The sequence below is a fragment of the Balaenoptera physalus genome (assembly GCF_965194825.1).
Source record: "Balaenoptera physalus genome assembly, chromosome: 20".
Taxonomy (NCBI): Eukaryota; Metazoa; Chordata; class Mammalia; order Artiodactyla; family Balaenopteridae; genus Balaenoptera; species Balaenoptera physalus.
Window position 1 is genome coordinate 14,660,520 of NC_138901.1, and position 14,111 is coordinate 14,674,630.

Here is a 14,111-nt window from a genome sequence, read left to right on the forward strand (position 1 = left end):
TCTTTAGTTAAATTTTAAAATTCCGCTTTGATCCAAAACAGTAGTTATTTTGGCAAGTGTTTTGTAACATCTATATGATGTTGACTTTAAGAAAAACCAAAACACACAATGTAAGAGCTGTGAGTTGAGTTTATTCAGTGTCTTACTGAGGACTGTAGCCCAGGAGACAGTCAGAGAGCTATGAGAAAGTGTTCTCAAGAGGTAAGGGAGGAGCCAAGCTATATATGAATTTTTTTGCTGAGGAAAAAACATGTAGTCGAACATCAAAGATTACTGCTAATCACAAAGAACAGACATCTCAAGTTAATGATTTTAGTGCTTTTCTACGTATGGGAAGATGCAAGAATCTAGGAGGTATGGGAAGATGCAAGAATCTAGGAGGTGTGGAAATTTTTCCTTAGATATGTATCTTAACTATCTAGGGGCAGTATCCAAAGTGCAGAATGCTTCCTGTTTTTCTCCATCCTGAAATCCCCACAGGCCCACTCTCAGTGGGTGACTTCAGTGACTAATGGCTTGATTTCCTTGTAGAACTGGAGTGGCAGACAACATTTTTTTTCTTCACGATTTTTTAAAAAATATTTATTTATTTATTTGGCTGTGCCGTGTCTTAGTTGCAGCACGTGGGATCTTTCAGTTGTAGCCTGTGGGGTCTTTTAGTTGTGGCACGTGGGATCTAGTTCCCTGGCCAGGGATTGAACCCGGGCCCCCTGCATTGGGAGCACAGAGTCTTAACCACTGGACCACTAGTGAAGTCCCTACAATGATTATTTCTATTGCTGCTGAAACATTTTCTTAAAGTATTTATTTATTTATTTGGCTGTGTTGGGTCTTAGTTGCGGCACGCTGGATCTTCGTTGCGGCACGAGGGCTTCTCTCTAGTCGTGGCGCACGCGGGCTCAGTTGCCCCACGGCATGTGAGATCTTACTTCCCCGACTAGGGATCGAACCCGTGTTCCCTGCATTGGAAGGTGGATTCTTAACCACTGGACCACCAGGGAAGTCCCAAACATTTGTTTTTAAGTCAACATTTATTACACTGTCATACAGTTTCTACATTGGGAAATGAATTAAAGTTTTCTTTGTAGCCTAGAATATGATCTACTTTTATAAATGTTCCACAGATTCTTGAAGTGGAGATGTTTTCACTATCATGTACAGATATTGACATGAAATATTGATTAACTTGGGGCGTCCCTGGTGGCGCAGTGGTTAAGAATCCGCCTGCCAATGTAGGGGACACGGGTTCGAGTCCTGGTCCAGGAAGATCCCGCATGCCGCAGAGCAGCTAAGCCCGTGCGCCACAACTACTGAGCCTGCACTCTAGAGTCCGTGAGCCACAACTACTGAGCCCACGTGCCACAACTAATGAAGCCCGTGCGCCTAGAGCCTGTGCTCCACAACAAGAGAAGCCACCACAATGAGAGGCCTGCACACTGCAAGGAAGAGCAGCCCCCGCTTGCCGCAACTAGAAAAAAGAAAGCCCAAGCACAGCAACAAAGACCCAACGCAGCCAAAAATTAATTAATTAATTAATTAAAAAAATTTATTAATTCAATCTTAGCTGTAATTATGTTGTCCAAATCTCTCTCTGTATTTTATACTTGATTGGGAGTGTATGTACTCTCTCTCTGTATTTTATACTTGATTGGGAGTGTATGTACTCTCATTGATTAATAGTGAAGTGTTAAGATCATGCTTCAAATACCAAATGCAGGCAAGGATGCAAAACAGCAAGAACTTTCCTTCATTACTGTGTGGGAATGCAAAATAGTACAACCATTTTCATAATCCCCTAAAACTGCAATCACTCAAAAGCACTTCAGTGGGTAAGTGGTAAGCAATTGAGGTACATCCTTACAACTAAATGCTACTTGGCCATAAAATATTGCCAAAAATAGAATGAACTATCAACACATGCCACACTTGGAAGAATCTCAGAGGTGTTATGCGGTGGGAAAGGAGCCAGACTCAAAAGATGGTATAATTCCATTTATATGACATTATAGAAAAGACAAAACTATAAGGATGGAGAACAGATCAAAGAACTCCCAAGAGATTGGGGATGTGAGGAGCATTTGGCTACAAAGGCAGCACAAAGGCATTTTTGAGGGTGATAGATTTTTTCTGTATCTTGATTGTGTGGGTGGTTACAGGACTTTATGCATTTGTCAAAACTCAGAACTGTTCACCCAAAAGATTTAATTTTATTGTATAAAAATTTTAAACAAAAAATTAAAAAATATGCTTCTGTCATTTTCCATGATTACTTCTATTGTTATTTGTTTGTATATTTTGAGGCTATGCTATTTATTCTCATTATGGTTTATGGCTGATATTTCCATTGTGGATTACACATATCTGCGTATAAAATAACTCTCTAAGTTATTTATGTCTTTTGCCTTGAGTTCTAATTTATCTCACATTAGCATTATTACTCATGTCTTTTTTTTGTTTGTGTTTGTCTGATACAAGTTTGCCCATCCGTTTATTTCTAACCTTTCCATGTTATTTTATTCTTACTGTGTCCATTGTATGAGGCATATGGTTGGATTATAGTGTTTATCCCAATGTGACAGTATTTGCCTTTAAAAAATTTATTTAAAGATACATGCACCCCATTGTTCATAGCAGCACAATTTACAATAGCCAAGACATGGAAACAACCCAAGTGCCCATCAACAGACAAATGGTTTAGGAAGCTGTGTCATATATATATATATATATATATATATATATATATATATACACACACACACACACACACACACACACACACACACACACACACAGTGGAATATTACTCAGCCATAAAAAAGAATGAAATATTGCCATTTGTGGCAGTGTGGATGGACCTAAAGAATATTGTGCTTAGTGAAATGTCAGAGAAAGACAAAGACTATATGATATCACTTATATGTGGACTCTAAAAAATAATACAAATGAATGTATATACAAACGGAAACAGACTCACAGACACAGAAGATAAATTTATGGTTACCAAAGGGGAGAGAGACAAATTAGGAGTATGGGATTAACAGATACAAACTTAGTATACATAAAATAGAAAAGCAACAAGAATTTACTGCCTAGGGACTTCCCTGGTGGCGCAGTGGTTAAGCATCCGCCTGCCAATGCAGGGGACACGGGTTTGATCCCTGATCCGGGAAGATCCCACACACTGTGGAGCAACCAAGCCCCTATGCCACAACTACTGAGCCTGCGTGCTGCAACTACTGAAGGCCGTGCACCTAGAACCCATGCTCGGGGACAAGAGAAGCCACCACAATGAGAAGCCCGCAAACCACAACAGAGTAGCCCCTGCTCACCACAAGTAGAGAAGAGCCCGTGTGCAGCAATGAAGATCCAACACAACCAAAAAATTAAATAAATAAATAAATAAAAATAAATGAATGAGGGAAGGGGAGAGGCAGCATGTGGCAAGGAGGGCCTCCGGAGTGTGGAGTTCCGGAGTTTGGAGTGGCTAAGAATCTGCCTGCCAATGCAAGGGACACGAGTTCAAGCCCTGGTCCGGGAAGATCCCACATGCCGCGGAGCAACTAAACCTGCACGCCACAACTATTGAGCCTGTGCTCTAGAGCCAGTGAGCCACAACTACTGAGCCTGCATGCCACATACTGAAGCCTGCACGCCTACAGCCCGTGCTCTGCAACTAGAGAAGCCACCGCAATGAGAAGCCAGCACACTGCAATGAAGAGCAGCACCCGCTCGCCTCAACTAAAGAAAGCCCGGGTGCAGCAACGAAGACCCAGCGCATCCAAAAATTAATTAATTAATTAATTTTTTAAAAAGCCCATTTTTGAAGCAGTGGTTTGAGATGTCACTTTTATCATGTACTAGGGTTCCACATTATTCGGGCTCTACTTTTAATTTTATTCTATTTCACAGTCCTCTCTATTCTTGTTCCAGTACCACACATTCTGTCAATTTACATTAACACGTGATTTTATGCCTCATATACGAAAGATTTTACCTTTTTTCACTGACCTATGAAAATGTCTTTACTGAGTTTACTGCTATAAAATTATATCCAAAATTAAAAAAAAAAAAGAATACATGAATGTAAAGAAGGGTGCTTAAAAAAAAATAAAGAATTTACTGCCTATCACAAGGAATTATACCCAGTATCTTGTAATAACCCATAATGGAATATAATCTGCAAAAAAAATCCCAAATCATTATGCTGTATACCTGAAGCCAACACAACATCATCAATCAACTATACTTCAATTTTTAAAAATTCATTTAAAATTTTGATTTTGAAGTATCTCTGAATACAGAGAGTACATAAAAGTATATGTGTGATTTGGAGATATTAATAAATTGAACATTCAGATACCACTTAGTTTAAGAGAAATGACATCATCAGTAACTTTGAAGCTCACTTTCAGCCCCTTCTGACTACTTCTCCCTCCCTTACTCTCAGAGAAAACCACTGTCCTGAATTTTGAATTTGTCTGGTTTTTGCTTTTTTTTTAGATTTTCGTTTCATATATTTGTATATTATTTAGTTTTGCCTGACTTTGAGCTTTATAGAAATAGAGTATACTGTATATATTCTTCTGGACTTGCTCTTTTTATTGCTTGATATTGGCGACATTCATGTTGTATGTAATGCAACCAGGACTTGTAGTAATGCGACCAGTTTCACTACTGTGTAGCATCCCAGTACACAATTATACTGCAGTTTATACATCTCTCCTCTTTAGGTTAGATGTTTAAAATATCTTCCAGTTTTTAGTATGACAAACAAAGCTGCTCTGAATATTCTTGTGTGTGTGCAAAAGATCCTTTGGGGTATGCACACAGAAGCACAATTGCTAGGTAAGCACATTTCCAACTTTCCAGATAATAGCAAATTATTTTCCAAAGTGGAGGCTCTAATCTGCACTCCCACATTGGCCTCCACCCTCACCAACTCTTGATATCATCACACTTTTTATATGTTTGCCAGTATGGTGAGTGTAAAATGATGTCTTTAGTGTAGGTCATGGGCCAGGTGTAGTCACGTATATTGTTGATTTAGTCCTCTTAGAAATGTTGAGCTAGCATTTTAATCAGGGATTATTGGTTGTAAGTGATGGAAACCCAACTCAAACTAGCTGGGATAAATAGGGGAAGGTTTGTTTAAATAGGGGAAGAAGAGCTGTGCAGGCTGATGTCAAGCCAACTAGAATCAGAACTTAAGCTTGTGCAGGGCTCCTTGACTGCATCTGTGCTTCTCTTTACTTGTCAACTTTTTCCTTTTGTGTTGGCTTTCTTTACACGATGGAGGCAGCTCCTGGGCCTCACACCTCCCGGCCTTGCCGGTAAAGAGGAAACGAGTCTCTTTTCGTGGCTCTAGTTGGGGCCAGGTTGGATACAAGCCTACCCATGGGTCGAGTAAAGTTGGTCAGATGGGTAGCTGTTTTGGTTAACTATTACTGCACAACAAACCACTACATAACTTAGTGGTTTAAAACAACAGCCATTTTATTATCTCTCACAGATCTGTGAGTTAACTAGTCTTGTTAACTGAAAACAGGGTTTGCCTCTTGGTAGGTGTCAAGCCAAAAGACACAACCAAGCCAAAGACTGGGAGAAGGAAGGATTTATTACTTGCAGCAAGTAAGGAGAACGCCGGGGATATTTCGCAAAGCAGTGTCTCCCCAAGCAGCAAAACTGGGGAAGTTTTAAGCTAAGGGTATATGCATATTCATGAAGAGGCTGGTACAGTATATGCATATTCATGAAGAGGCAGTGGAAGTATATGCATATTCATGAAGAGGCTGGGGCAGTGTGTGCATATTCATGAAGGGCCTTGAGTAGAGGAGAATTCAGCACAGAATTGGGGCAAAGTTTGACAGAGTCCAAGCTTTAGTTGACTGAAGGCACAAAGGTCAGAATAAGTTAACATCATTCCTTAGGTTCAGACCAGTCTGGGGTCTTAGCCATCCTTCACCTGGGTGGGGGCCTAAATTCCTGTAGAACAACTCAAAAGACCGTACCAGATTATTATGTATATCCATTGAGGAGGAACTAGGACTCTGTTTTATCACTGAGCTATTTTTTCTTGACTGTGTTTCCTTTGTTCCTGCATTCCCTCACTTGCCTTAAGATCTTTAATTACTGAGACCTGTTCAAGGGCAAGCATTGTGGCCAGGCTTAGATCACAAAATAGCTTAGGCCAATAATGGCTTCTCTTATGTCAAGAAAGCCATGCCTGGTTCTCTTTCTCTGGAGACCCCCTACCCTCTCTGCTTACCGTCTCAGCTGAGAGGGACTTCTGTTCCATGTGGTCACCGTGGGGCTTGATTGGGCTGAAACATCCAAAATGGCTCACCTAGATGGCTGGCAGCTGGGAGCTGTTGATTAAAGCAACTCCATTCTCCTCCATGTGGCCTGAGTGTGGCTTGGGCTTCTCCCAAGATGGCAGCTAGATTCCAAGAGGGAGCATCCAAGAGCAGGTATTCCAAGAGGAAGGAAATGGAAGTTGCCATGCCCTTTAAACTTGGGCTGGGAAGTCTCAGAATGTCACTTCTGGACACCAGTCACGGGGACAGTCCAGATTCAAAGGGAAGGGAAATAGCTCTTACTTTTGATGGGAAGAGCAGCATGGCTTATAAGGAGGGAAAGTATTGTTTGGGGCCGTCTTTGGAAACTTAGCTACCACAGTAGAGTAGAATGATTGGCCTCACCAGGGTAGGTGCCCACTAGGGCAGAGCCAGTACCACCTAGCATATCTGCCCTTTTTCCAAGGTGGACCCTAATTCCTGTTCACTTGCTCCTTCCATGGTGAGAACAGCTGAAGCTGAGCAGGACCTGGGAATTAGGGAAGTGAAGGAATGCAGAAACAAAGGAAAATCAGTTAAACAAGAAAAGTAATGACAACAGTTCAGCAATAAAACAGAGTCCTAGTTCCTCCTCAGGGGAGGTACGTAATGATCTGACACACATATCTTTGAGTTCTGCAGGAAATTAGACCACCCACCCAAGTGGAGGATGGTGACTATAAGCTGAGCAAAAGCAGGTAGACTCCAAACTGCTTGAAACCAGAAGGTTGATGATTAAGATTCCTGAAACATCACCCTGTTACCTCACCACCAACCAATCAAGAAAGTCATGCACCCTGCAGCCCTCACCCCAAGTGTTGCCTTTAAAAACCCATCCCTGAAAGCCAATAACAGGGAGTTTTGAGCATGAGCCACTCCCATACTCCTTGTTTGGCGAGCTGCAAATAAACACTATGCTTTCCTTCATCACAACCTGGTGTCAGTGAATTGGCTTTGCTTTGAGGCGGGCAAGTGGACCCAAGTTCAGTTCGGTAATACGGTCCCTTGAACATGGTAAACACTTGATAACTGTTGTTGAATTCCTTCTTCTGAATCTTCTTGTTTGTTTAACTGCACCAGTCAAATATTTTCCATCCTGCTTTGGTAAGGTCTCTTGTATCAGCCCTGGTCCCCCCTTCCTTTTTCTTGCTCTAGATTAAGGCCCAAATAACCCTTGTTAACCAGCTCCTGATGTCTCTCAAATGCCTGTCTTTTGCCCAAACTCTCCCCCCGAAGCATACCTTCAGTCCCGTCTCACTCTGCTGCCTGCTAAGAAAGCCCAGCCTGACATTAACACCCCCACCCACTGGCCCATCCTGCCTGCCCTGCCTCATTTCCTGCTGCTCCTCTGGGTAGAAGTCGAGAATGAGCTCACTTGTTTTTAGTATACGTGCTGCCGAAGTAAGCACACGAGCTCACTAATGAGGCAGCTGGGGCTTCCATGAAGCCACACAGTCCTTTCCCTTCTCCAGGCTTTTGTTCTGGTCCTCCTTTCCCCCTAGACTATTCCTTTCCCCTATCAAATCTGACAAAAGGCCTAGCCCAGATACCACTTCTTCCATGAAGCCCTCCCTGCTCTATCCATCCCACCTCCTTCCTTTCACCAGACCCATCTCTCTCTTGAACACCATAGTTCTGTTTCTGAGTTTATTCTCACCTCCTTGCACGTTTCACAGTTGGCCTTGTACATTGGTTCTCTCTCTGCACGTCCTGTCACCTTTACCAGCTTGCGAACTGTGATATTCCTTCATGGTACCAATCCTTTGAACTCAGAAGCCCTTGATGGTATTTGTTAAAAGAATGAATGAATAAATTAATGAATTAGTGGTAACCATCCGAGGTCAAAGATGAGGTCATCTGAAAAATGAAGGTGACGAAATTATAGCTAAAGTTTCTTTCTACTCTAAAATTTGGTTATGGACTTCCCTGGTGGCGCAGTGGTTAAGAATCTGCCTGGCAATGCATGGGACACGGGTTCGAGCCCTGCGAAGATCCCACATGCTGTGGAGCAACTAAGCCCGTGCGCCACAAATACTGAGCCTGCGAGCCCCAACTACTGAAGTGCGCACGCCTAGAGCCTGTGCTCCACAACAAGAGAAGCCACCGCAATGAGAAGCCCACGCACCGCAACGAAGAGTAGCCCCTGCTCACCGCAACTGGCGCTCAGCAACGAAGACCCAACACAGCCAAAAAATAAATAAATAAAATTTTTTTAAAAAGAAAAAATACTCAAAAATATTTTTTAAAAAATTTAAAAAAATAAAATTTGGTTATGTCTGTGAATGAGCTCTCTTGGAGAGAAAGGAGAGAGAGAGAAGAGGTAAGGTACATATCTTGAGCCTTAAGAAACACAGTCTACAAGGAGGAAAAAGAGCAGAGAGACAGGAGGAAAACCGGAAAGTGGTACTATCCAAGGAGGAAAAGTTCAAGAAAAAAGAACTGTTAACATACCTGAGGGAATTCCCTGGCAGTCCAGTGGTTAGGACTCTGCACTCTCACTGCCGAGGCCTCGGGTTCAGTTCCTGGTCCGGGAACTAAGATCCCACAAGTCAGGCGGCACGGCCAAAAAAACCCAAAAACCAGCCAAACAAAAACATACGTGAACTGAAGAGAGGCCCAGGGTAAAAAAGATAAAGCAAGCCCACTGGGATTTTGCAGGAGGAAGAATATGAGCTGCTTGAGAGAAGTTTCCAGAGAGTTCTGTTGAAATAAGCTGGATCCCAGGGGATTAGGAGGGACTGACCAGTGAGGAAGAAGAGGCACTCTGAGAGGATGGCCGTTTCCACGTTGGCACTGAGCTGGCCCTTTGAGAATCTTAATATACGATACACTGGTACCACTATGGACACTTCACCATGGTGGCATATAGACTCAGCACAAATGGGTGTAAAATACAACAGCTCAGAGGGAAGTGAACAAATAATCAGGATTAGACTGAGCTCCCTCCCAGGGCAGAAACCCCAGGGGAAAGCTCACTCTTCTCTCCCAGGTGGCTGGTCTGTGCCTTTTGTGAGTTGTGCTTTTGCACAATCAACCCCCAGGTGAGATCAGGAGACTTACATGTTATTTGAGGCAATGCCCCTTATCACCACATATTTGTACAAACTTCTGTTTGTTAATAGTATTCCAGGGACAAGGCAGTCTGGGCTCCTGCCTAACCACATTTACAGGCCACAGAATGGTACCTTGTCACTATGCTGGGGGAGGGGCAAGGATAACAGCCAGCGATGGTGGAACAGGCTGCAGCATCTGTGGTTGCCTCAATGAACTCCGAAGTTATGTAGACAGCTGAGTTCTTTTTTTTTTTTTTTTGACAGCTGAGTTCTAATCCAGGTTGTGCTGGGAATTCCCTGGTGGTCCAGTGGTTAGGACTCAGCACTTTCACTGCCATGGACCCAGGTTCAGTCCCTGGTCGGGAAACTAAGATCCCACATGATGTGCGGTACAGCCAAAAAAAAAAAAGAAAAAAAAAAATCCATGTTGTGCCGCTTACTAGCTATGTGTTACCCACCTGGCCGTTAATCTTTTAAGATTCCAATGTATCATCTGTAAAATGGGGCTAAGAACACTACCTCATAGAACTGCTATGCAGATAGCATGAGCTGGTCCTATAAAACGTGTGTTTGCACATTTCCAAACAATAGCCCACAGCCAACCAATGTTAACTGTGATAAGAATCATCTTTGCGGTAGCAAAAAAGTGTACAGCAGATTGGATTCTGTGGTAAAGAGAAGTTCTCCGGAGTGAGTGGCACAGTCTCTTCACATCCAGTCATCCTGGAACAGGAAGAACCAAGGTTCTATTTACCTAAGAACCAAACTGCTCACAGTGACAGCAGCTTTTAAAGAATTTCCCTTAAAAAATTAGGACATGAAGGAGATAAACATTTAGCTTGCTACCAGAAACTCTTGCTTCATCATTTTATTTATCCCTTAACCACCCCTCAACATGTGCTGTAAGTTCAAGTCTGTTTGGGAGCAGCGGCAGCGTGGAGATCACTCAAAATAGTCAAAGTGGATTTAGCCTGGTAAAGACACGGTTCCTTTGAGATGGTACTGAAGCTTTCAACCATGACCTCCCTTTCTGGTTTTACTAGCTTTTCCTTTCAAGTCTCCTTCAAAGGGAACTACTATCTCACTAAATAGCTATCTGCAAACCAACCTCGTAATCATTTTTAAGTGAAATTTTGAAGGGTTTCAAACAGAATTGAGACAGGCACAAACATTTGAAGGCTGGATCATAACTTCCACTAGAGGGCGACATTTGCTAAAATAAAGAAAAGGGATTAATGGCCACAGGGATTAACACTGGACATTCTGAGTGAGCCGGATTCCAGGACCTTGGCTGCCCCTATCACCTGCAGGAACTGGAAAACACACAGTCTCCACCCCACAGGGCTCCACCCCAGGAGATTCGGAATCAGTAGGGGGAAGAGGGCAGAAAAAGGTGTTGGGAATCTATTTTTTAAAAAACTCTCCAAGTTTGGGAGCCACTGATTTAGAGAGAAGTGAAAATAAGATTTTAGCTCACTTTCTCCCACCACTCCCTCCCCTCTGCTGACATAGTCAGGTCCTGCCTGCTCCAGTCTTTGCTGAACATATATTTTAACCTTGGTGGAAAAAGAGGGCTTATCCTTACACTAAAACCATGACCTTTGCCTTGTTTAGTGGATGTTATTTAAAACAACTTCCAGAAAGGTCATTTTCAGGCCTTTTCTATGGGCAGGTCCACTTCAAAGGCACCCTGCAAAAATATTTCCATTTCTGTCTGTATTTATCAGCAATGCCAGCTTTTGCTTTATCAAAAGCAAAAAGCCGTCTAAAACAATACTTGACTATGGAACAAGATTGTGGGCAAGGCTGCCGTAAATAAAACCAGAACTTATCAGTGTGAGTTGCCAATCAAATGGAGACAGGCACAAGACATGTGCCTGTATGATTAAGCATAAGAGTAACCTAACTGGTGCATAAGAAATTCTGAGAACCTATAACAGTGCAGTTATGGCCTGGAGATTTGGTCCAGATGAGTACAAGATAAATATACCTACCTGGTCCAGTCTCCTTGGAACGGATTTTTTTTTCTTTACTGGATCTTTAATACTGATTTATGAGTCAGATTGAGGTAAGCATTCCCCTCTGTGTTTTATCTGCTGTGCTTACAGGGTCACAGTGACATTTTGAATTGTAAAAGGGCTGCCAGAGTTCCAGCACAGAAAGTTCCCCTCCTAGAGTCACTCGGTCGGAGAAAAAGCACCAGAGAAGGCATGTGAAAGCAGCATTTTGTGATCAGGCTTCTCTTTTAACTCAACCCTGTGGTCTTACAGATCCTGTTGTCAGCTTGCATGCCGGATGGATAATCATTAAAGAGCTCCTCCCACTTTCTGTGGGCTCCTCCCTGGACACCTGGCCACACTGGTCAGGAGTGATGGAGCTTGTGTTTCTGCACACCCCTTGCCAATCTCAAACCTCTCCGTTTGCATTTAGACATGCAGATAACACTTTTCAAAATGTGTCTACTGCTTTCACAGTTGCCAAGATTTGTCCTACTCTTAAACTGGTGTGTTGGATTCTCCAGCAAGGGTTTAGTCCCTTGACTGTGATTCAGGCATATGAAGTTGGGAATGGGGAACTTTGTTGATGGGATTTTGGTTTACCATGAGCATTTCTGTCTGCTCTAGTGGGATAGGATTGATTCACATGCACCCAGGTCAGATATCTGGTCAGTCCCCCACTACTTCTTTTTTTTTTAAATTATATTATTTTTTATTGAAGTATCGTTGATTTTACAATGTTGTGTTAGTTTCAGGTGTACAGAAAGTGATTCATATATATATATATTCTTTTTCAGATTCTTTTCCATTATAGGTGATTACAAGATATTGAATACAGTCCCTACTTCTTTATTTCTCTAGCATTGCTTACTCCTTTCCCCCAAACCCTGAAAAATCTTAGGCTGTCATACGAGCAAGTCAAGAAAAATTAGAGGGCTTCCCTGGTGGTGCAGTGGTTAAGAATCCGCCTGTCAATGCAGGGCACCCGGGTTGGAGCCCTGAGCCAGGAAGATCCTACATGCTGCGGAGCAACTAAGCCCGTGGGCCACAACCACTGAGCCTGTGTTCTAGAGCCTGCGAGCCACAACTACTGAGCCTGCATGCCACAACTACGGAAGCCCACGCGCCTAGAGTCCGTGCTCCCGCAGCAAGAGAAGCCACTGCAATGAGAAGCCCGCGCACTGCAACGAAGAGTAGCCCCTGCTCGCCACAACTAGAGAAAGCCTGCAGGCAGCGACAAAGACCCAAGGCAGCCAAAAATAAAATAAATTAATTAAAAAAACAAAAAAGAAAAATTAGAGAAGCTGCCATCCTTTTTTCCCTTTTCTCCTAGAATATGGAAATGTTGTGCTCTGAACCTTAGTTTATTCTGTCTTGTTACAAACGTCCTCTGAAGAGAGGCTTCCATCAAAGTGGAGGGCAGCATGGGACAGAGTGACCAAACAGCAGGGCTCTTTACATCAGGTTAATAGCCCACAACCTTCAAACGGACCTTGTATGACAAACCCACAACAAACCCACTCCCTCCAGTGAGCTTCACGAGGTCACATCTACAAATGCCACATAAACACACATGACACCAGCAGCTGAAATGGTTTCCTTCTTTGCTTGTAATTTTTGATTTGGCCGTGGTTATTCCAAAGGGAACTGGTGGCTGTTGGACATGATTTGAGGGGAATTCCTGAGGACAAAGAAAGGGTCCTTTGGACTAACTGAGGCGCAGCTGGAGGACCCCAGGGCTGCGAACTCGGCGATAGCCGCGCGCAGGGCAGAAGCGCCGGGTTGCAGGAATCCCCTGCCAGCTGCCGACCCTCACTCCGGAGGTCGCTGACGATCCCACCACGGCGGGAAGACGGAGCGGGGACTCTGGACACTCGGCACCGGCTGTCTCCTGGCCTTTCCTGATCAAGTCTGACGCAGCGGATCTCTCAGCGGGATCACTGGGACCGCCTGGGGCAGGGAATGCGCCCGCGTGGCGGGGTTGCCGGTCTCCCCTTGCCCTCAGGCAAGCTCTTTGCCTCGATCACTCAGCGTCCCTAGATGCCCGACGCAGAAGCCTGGTGCTCTTCTCCTGCCGCCGCGGCCGGGGCAGTCAAGGCCAGCCGGAGGCCCAAGCCGCCTTTGGCCCCGCCTATAACCCCGCCCCTCCAGCGACAGCCCCGCCCAGGCCAGCCCCAGCCCGCCCCCAAGCCTGGGCCCCGCCCAATCCCCGGCCCGCCCCTAGGCCGGCCCCGCCTCCTTCCCCGCCCCGACCGGAAGAAGCGCCGGCGCCCGGCACTTATAGGGCCGGGAATGGGGGTGCCACCACCGCCTAGTTAGCTCTGCGTCTGCCGAGTCCCGGCTGCCGCCGCGCTGTCGTCGCGGCGCCCCCGCCCCGTCCTCTGCCCGCCCGCACCGCCCCCATGGAGCCGGCCGGACCGGCCAGGAGCCAGGGCCGAGTCCTCGCCATGCCTGCCCGACTGCAGCTGCTGCTGCTGGCGTTGCTACTGCCCAGCCCCGGGGTGAGTGACCGGGAAGGTTGGGGTGGGGAACGGCGCAGGGCGGGCCGGGGTCCGAGTCGGGAGCGCGGCGGCGGCGGCGGCCCCAGGCTCCGTGCGCCCGGGCGGAGACGGCGCCGGGCGGGGAGTGGCGGCCTCCTGACCGGCCGGAGTGGCGGCCACGCCGGCCCCGCCGAGGCGTCCGCCACCCAGGGGCCTCGCGGGCCAGCGCGGCTGTCACGAGCAGCGCCT

At 45.2% G+C, this 14,111-nt stretch overlaps 1 protein-coding gene across 7 annotated transcripts in view; it reads left to right on the top strand.

The window, feature by feature from the left end:
* Positions 1-14,111, top strand: part of ERN1 (endoplasmic reticulum to nucleus signaling 1) — a 98,332-nt gene that overhangs the window by 886 nt on the left and 83,335 nt on the right. For 6 of the 7 annotated variants that reach the window (XM_082441996.1, XM_082441998.1, XM_082442002.1 and 3 more), the window contains exon 2: positions 12,180-13,883. Coding sequence is in view for 2 of the 7 variants with exons in the window: in XM_082441999.1 (XP_082298125.1) it covers positions 13,785-13,883 (99 nt within the window). In the remaining 5 variants the exon portion in view is untranslated. Of the gene's footprint in view, positions 1-12,179; positions 13,884-14,111 lie in introns of those variants that run through there. The other variant, XM_082441997.1, reaches the window with a different exon arrangement.